Genomic DNA, 7,062 nt, shown 5'->3' on the forward strand with positions numbered 1-7,062 from the left:
CTGATGCCAGGGGCTTAAGTGGAGAGCAAATGTTTTGAGAATGATGAGGGCAATGAATGTACAAGTGTGCTTTACACAATTGATGTATGTATGGATTGTGACAAAAGTTGTATGAGCCCCTAATAAAAATGATTTAAAAAATAAATTTTAAAAAATTGCAAGCACAATCCCACCCCTAATTTCGGCTTCCCATGCTAATCAATGCCTCATATTCAGCAGCACTAAATCTGGCTCACATGTGGTTATAGGCCTGATGATTTGAGATCGATCTCATTTTGCTTTGAGCTATATTCCCTTTTCCTAAGAGAGCCTTTTGAATTTCAAGGCAGTCCACAGTTTAAAATGCAAACGCTGATTAGAAAATCAAAAAAGTCTGGAATTGTAGCTGCGAACCACTTGATTTTGTAAAACCACATATTCAGAGTAGAGCCACCCTCCCTGAGAGGCGATGTAAAATCCCTAGAACACTCATAGAACAACGTCTTCTGCAATCAAGAGTGACATGATTGAGAGTGTTTCTGAGCGTATGTCATGAATTAGTCATAGGTGGCACACGATGTGACATATAAAATGTCTGGTGGCTGTCCTACCTACCAGTCCGATCACAGATGAGAAGGCTGGTAACTTCCCAGGGGCTTTCCAGAGATCAGAAGCCTCTAGGACAGATGCTCAATCATCGTTATCCTGGGGGTACCACCTTCCAGACTGGGAACCTTGGTAAGACCATCCATCTGCCCAGTCTGCCCCTTCCCAGCACTCCGGGTGATGGCTCCCTTTGAGTCTGGATGGAGACCCTCGCTAAACAGGCCTGCTGTTTGATGCTTAGTATGCAACACTGGAGTGGTCCTCATCTGTTACAGATTCTGTCTTTGCACCCCAGATAGATTGTGGGCCCTGCAAAGTAAGACCACACTTCACACCGGTGTTTCTCAAATACATCCACCAGGAGATCTCCTTACATCACAAGTTCTGATTCAGAGGGTTCACGTGAGGCCCAAGATTTGCATTTCTAACATGCTTCCGGCATACTGATGGTTCTGGTCCCTGGCAAGAAGCTAGCTCTATCTGCATCCTCTGTGGTTGGCATGGCGCTTTCCCCACAACAGTCATTCAGTAAATGTGGATTGTGAAGGGGTTCAATTGTTTTTTGTTTTGTTTGGCAAACAGGTACAAGAACTGGGCAGGATGGTCTGCCCCGCAGGCTAACATTCTAAGTCAGATTTGGGACTCATCTAGATAAAGAAGCTGTTGAATATGGAATTGCTCTGACTGTACCAATCACTTTCTTATATGAGGCAAACTTCAAATAGTTCATGGGAAATGGAATCAAAAGGTAGAGGCCAATTCCCACTGGGGGTGACCTCATGTGTTTCAAAGGAGAACGGGGCTCCAGAGGGGCTCCTGTTATTGATTTGATTTTTTTTTGGAAGTAGAGTCCCACCTTTCTTTCAAGGTGCTCTGGGTGGACTTGACCACCCTCTCTTTCTGTTAGCAGCCAAGTGCGTTACTGTCACCATGAGGAAGAGTCGATTTGATGGCAGACATAGGGGAATATAAATAAATATATTTTGGGGAAGCTTCCAAGATAGAAAGTTAGTAAAATATCTTTCCACCACCTTGAAAGCAATGGACTCATACTGTGATATACACCAGTACTACATTTCTTATACTAGGAACATGTCAAGCCACGGTTATGCTCTTTAAAGGAAAAGGTGCTATTCAGTCTAGGCGATGAATATGTAAGTATTTATTGAGTGCTTCTCTTGGCTTTTATAGTATGTTTAAGATTTGGGGTAGGGTTAGATGAAGCTCACTCGACTTTCTCTGCTGGCAAGCAACTAACATCGCAGCGATCCCAGGACTCTGAAAAGTCAAGGTCAGCAGGTGGATTGGGGAAGGAAACCCAAACTCAAACAGGAATGATCTGGCAGCGGATTTCCCATGCTAGCCAGCTTGGACTCCGAGGCCATATGAGTGATGGCCCTGCACCCTGGGTACCGAAAGGAAGACTGCCAAGAAGAGCCTGCCTTTGGGTTCTAAGGAGTATAAAGGGCCCCACTAAGATAGAGAAAGTGGAAGAGATCCTTTCATGTTCCTCTTTTGTCCTTGCCCCAGACGTGCCTTGATCCCAAAGCTGTAGCCCCAAGCTAGCAGGGTTAGCAGTAGTGCTCACACAGGCACCTAAAACTCTGATGGAGAATTCTCCTTGACAAGAGGAACTAGAGATATAGACGTGCATGTGCCAGGGGGCGTGTGTGTGTGTGTGTGTGTGTGTGTGTGTGTGTGTGTGTGTGTGTCTCGGGGGGAATCCTGGTTTTTCTCTCTCTACCTTCTCTTTATTTGATCCATGAAGCAGATCTAATTCTGGGAAGTATCCAGACAAGTTGGGAAGCTACACTCTGGCCAGAAAGCGCAAGAAAACCAAACTCACTGCGCCATTGAGTTGATTTCGACTCAAGGAGCACTGGTGGCATAGTGGCTACACATTGGGCTCCTAACCTAAGGTGACCAGACGTCCCACTTTTGGCGAGACAGTCCCGATTTTTAACAAATTTTCCTGTGTCCCATAGCATTTTTAAAAAGTCCCAATTTTTGGAAAGAATGCACGACAAGGTAGGGTATATTTCGGCTGCCATGTGGCTATTTCACCAGGATATGAGTTTTATCAATGGCGTCCCGCTTTACCAATGTTCAAATCTGGTCACCTTATACTAACTACACAGTCAACAGTTTGAAATCACCAGCCGGTACATGGAGAAAGTGGGGCTTTCTACTCCCATAAAATGTTACAGTCTCAGAAACTCACAGGGGCAGTTCGACCCTGTCCTACAAGGTCCTCTAAGTTCTAGCCAGAAGACCAGGAAAAGGTGGAAGCAGAGTGCAGGAACTGACAAATGTAGGGGTGGTGGTGGAGGAGTGATCATGAGGAGAAGAAAGTACAAGCAAGGGGTCCCTAATCTGAATACGTACTCCTAAGCATCTTATGGTTTTTACCCCCAGACAGCATAGCCAAGACTTGAGAACTAAACTACAGGGCAAATCACTGACCAGATCTCAGACTAGTCCTGGATGCTGCTGCACATGTGGGAAATAGCAATGTAAAAGCTTTACATTGTGATTTTAATGATAGACTGACTTGAGCTGGTCTCACTCATACATCTTCCAAACATTTACTACTAAGCCCAGGAAGCATGAAGGTCAAGCAAGTCTGAACATCGCTCTCTAGAATGCCATGGTCGGCCACCTCTTTCTCTCCTAGAGTGGCTAGAGAGAAACTAGACCTGCTCTGTGGGAATCTTCTGAAAAGTCTGGCGTTAAGAGCCATCGTTTACCGGATTAAGAACAAAGAGCCAGCTGCTTCTGAAACTGGAAATGGTAAGCGTCATGTTGGACCACTGAAGCCCAAGTGGTTTCCTTGTGCCATGTTAAGCATTCAGGGAAGGTGAGAAAAGCAGGTTAAAAAAAAACACTTCAGGAAGGGGTTTATCATATAGCTAGGCAATGGGTAAAGGTGATTCATGGTCAACGGCTCAGATAAACCAAACAACACATCAGCTATGGGTGAGTCATTCCCAACTCAGGATGCCTTTATGGGGTTCAGAGCAGAACTGTGCTCCGCAGGGTTTCCCAGGCCCGTAACTTTCAGAAGCAAAGCACTAGATCTTTCCTTCAAGGTATCTCCAGGTGGCTGCAAACGTTCAACCTTTTCAATGATTCGCCAAACACTTGATCATCTGTGCCACACAGGGATTCAAAAATCCGACCAGCAGGGTTCAAAATCTGACTCCAATTCATTTTAGTTGTAATCTCTTTAGCCTCTCTGGGTTGCAAGTTTCTCACCTGAAAATTATTATTATGATAACGATATTTTCCCACAAGAGTGTACATACCCACTGCTGATTCCAACTCATGGCAACTCTACAGGACCGAGCAGAACTGCACCTCAGAGTTTTCCAGACTTAAATGTTCTTTTTAAATATTTTTATTGGGGGCTCACACAACTCTTATCACAATCCATACATACATCAATTGTGTAAAGCACATTAGTACATTCATTGCCCTCATCATTCTCAAAACATTTGCTCTCCACTTAAGCCCCCAGCATCAGGTCCTCATTTTGTCCCCCTTGCTCCCTCCTCCCTCATGAGCCCTTGATAATTTATAAATTGTTATTTTGTCATATCCCGCCCTGTCCGACGTCTCCCTTCACCCACTTTTCGGTTGTCCATCCCCCAGGGAGGAAGTCACATAGAGATCCTTGTAATCGGGTCCCTCTTTCCAACCCACTCTCCCTCTACCCTCCCAGTATCGCCACTCACACCACTGGTCCTGAAGGAATCATCCACCATGAATTCCCTGTGTTTCCAGTTCCTAGCTGTACCAGTGTACATCCTCTGGTCTAGCCAGACTTGCAAGGTAGAATTCGGACTATGATAGTGGCAGGGGGAGTGGGGAAGGAAGCATTTAGGAACTAGAGGAAAGGTGTATTTTTAATTGGATCATTTGTTGTTCCCTTGTCCCTGGGTTTGTTAACACCACTTCCTTTCCCCCCACCCCACCCCTATCCCATGTCCCCACAGAACTGTTGGTCCCGTTGTTTTCTCCTCCAGATTGTTCATCCAGCGTATCTTATTTAGATAGACCTGTGGAGATAATAGCAGAACAAAAACAAGACAGAGCAAAACCAAGCAACAATATACAACAAAACAACAACAACAAACCAATGACAAAAAACAAAACCAAACACAACAAGAAAGAAAAGCTTGTAGTTAGTTCAAGGATCGTTTGTTGGCCTTTAGGAGTGTTTTCCAGTCCAGTCTGTTGGGGCACCGTGTCCTGGCCCCAAAGTCCACCTTCAGCATTCCCTGGGGACCTCACCGCTCCATTCCCTTGCTGTTCTGTTGCACCTTAGTGTTTGCCTCGGTGTGGTGGGATCAGATCAGGTGCAATTCCCACACTGTGTCTCAGGTATTGTCCCCTGTAGGGCTATGGGTCAGTCATGTCTCAGAGTGAGCAGCCCAACTCCTAACCCACCACACCACCATCTCAAAAATCTTAAGACTAGTGTCTGGTGCAGTCTGTGTTTAATACAGATTTCACAGGGGCAAGTGAAGGCTTATTGCCCTTAAGGCAAGTTAGATTCTGTTTTCTATATCACAGACTATACTCTAGACAACCATCTTATAATGCTACAATGCATGCTATTGTGCAGAAGGTTAATATGAGAAAATGAGGGAAGGCCTCTGGGTAATGAGTAAACAATGTAATCAGCAAGTACAAAAGCATATACACTCAACCCATTTCCGCTGACTTGCTTCTGATTCCAGTGACCCTATGGGGCAGAGTAGAACTGCCCGATAGGGTATGAATCTTCAAGGAAGCTGAATGCTACCTCTTTCTCTCTTGGAGTGGCCAGTGTGTTTGAACTTCCAACCTTTTGGTTAGCAGTCAAGTGCTTAATCACCATTCCACCAGGGGTTCTTGCATATACTGTGCATTCAAATAGACTAGTCCAAAATGAAAAGTCCAACATAAAGATTATGTGTGTGCGCGCGCACACACGCGCGCGCAGACAAGCCATCTGAGTGATTAGATTCTCCCCTCTTCGCTGTAAAACTTACACTGGTTATGCTCCAACCCAATCTACCCAAGGAAGATGAGCTTACCTTATCAGCAACATCTACCCTGGCTTTGTGATTAAGCAAGAAGTTCACTGCAGAGAAATGATTCCTCCCCACCGCAAAGTGCAGCGCTGTGCAGTTCATCTGAGGAAACATAAGTTGTATTTTAGTATGTTTAACACCTTGAATAAGATGCCCAGGTGGCTCAGTGGGTTAAGTTTTCTAACCGAGAGGTTGGCAGTGGGAATCCATCAACCACTCTCTGGGAGAAAGACCTGACCTGACAGCCTTGGAAACCCCCTGGGGTGGTTGGGCCCTGTCCTGTAGGGACATTAGGACAAAGATAAGGCTTTCATTAGGAGAAAGATGAGTTGGACTTGACTGTTAACAATGAGTTCGATGAATGGTCATACTTTTCAGAAATTTAGCCTTTTGATTATTTTGCTTTACTCCTTGCTTTTGCCTTTGGAAAGCAGTAAGACTTGTGACCATCGGGTTCCCACCTGTAGCCATCATCAGACAACATTAGAGAACTGTCATCCAGGGGAGGTAAGGCTTCAAGCTGAAACGCACTGCATAACCGTCACTGCAGTAATATAATGAATTTCATTTCGAGACTAAATCAATAATTGTAAATATTTTTGGCTTCCCCAAAACCAAACTCATTGCCATTGATTCATTAATAATAATAATAATAAAAAGCAGCACTGCCATCTAGTCAATTCACAGCGACCCTATAGACGCAATAGGACTGTTCCTGTTGATTTCTGAGACTGTCATATTTAAAGGAATAGAAAGTCTAATCTTCTCCCACAGAGCAGCTGGTGGTTTTGAACTGCTGACCTGGTGGATAGGGGCTGAATGCATAACCAACTCTGCCACCAGGACCCCATGAGGCAACCCTAAAACCAGGGGAGAACTGCTCCATGGAGTTTCTGAGGCTGTTAATCTTTATGAAAGCAGACGGCCTCATCTCTCTCCCTTACAGTGACTGATGGGTGCCAACCATTCAGCTTAACCCACCGTCACCAGGGTTCCTTTACTGCTTAGCAACTGCAGATAGATAACACCAAACCCACACCAAACTCACTGCCATCGAGTCCGCGCTGACGCACAGCACCCCCTGTGGGAATAGAAAGCCCAGTCTTTGTCCCGAGGAGTTGCTGGTGGTTTCAAACTGCTAACCATGTGGATTGCAGCCCAACATGTAACCACCAAACGACCAGGGCTCCTACAGATAATACATAACAATCATTTTCTTTTTTTTCCATGTTTCTTTTTTTTTTAAATCATTTTATTAGGGGCTCATACAACTCTTATCACAATCCATACACACATCAATTGTGTAAAGCGCACTTATACATTCATTGCCCCCATCATTCTCAAAACATTTCCTCTCCACTTAAGCCCCCGGCATTAGGTCCTCATTTTTCCCCTCCCT

At 44.9% G+C, this 7,062-nt stretch overlaps 1 protein-coding gene across 1 annotated transcript in view; it reads right to left on the bottom strand.

The window, feature by feature from the left end:
* The window catches only part of ANKDD1B (ankyrin repeat and death domain containing 1B), an 87,909-nt gene that overhangs the window by 63,519 nt on the left and 17,328 nt on the right, over positions 1 to 7,062 (bottom strand). The window contains 1 exon segment of the mRNA XM_004703671.1: positions 5,667 to 5,765. Within this exon segment, the coding sequence (XP_004703728.1) occupies positions 5,667 to 5,765 (99 nt within the window).

Source organism: Echinops telfairi, unplaced genomic scaffold, assembly GCF_000313985.2.
Source record: "Echinops telfairi isolate 266 unplaced genomic scaffold, ASM31398v2 ScPeMD7_7469;HRSCAF=8507_1, whole genome shotgun sequence".
Taxonomy (NCBI): domain Eukaryota; kingdom Metazoa; phylum Chordata; class Mammalia; order Afrosoricida; family Tenrecidae; genus Echinops; species Echinops telfairi.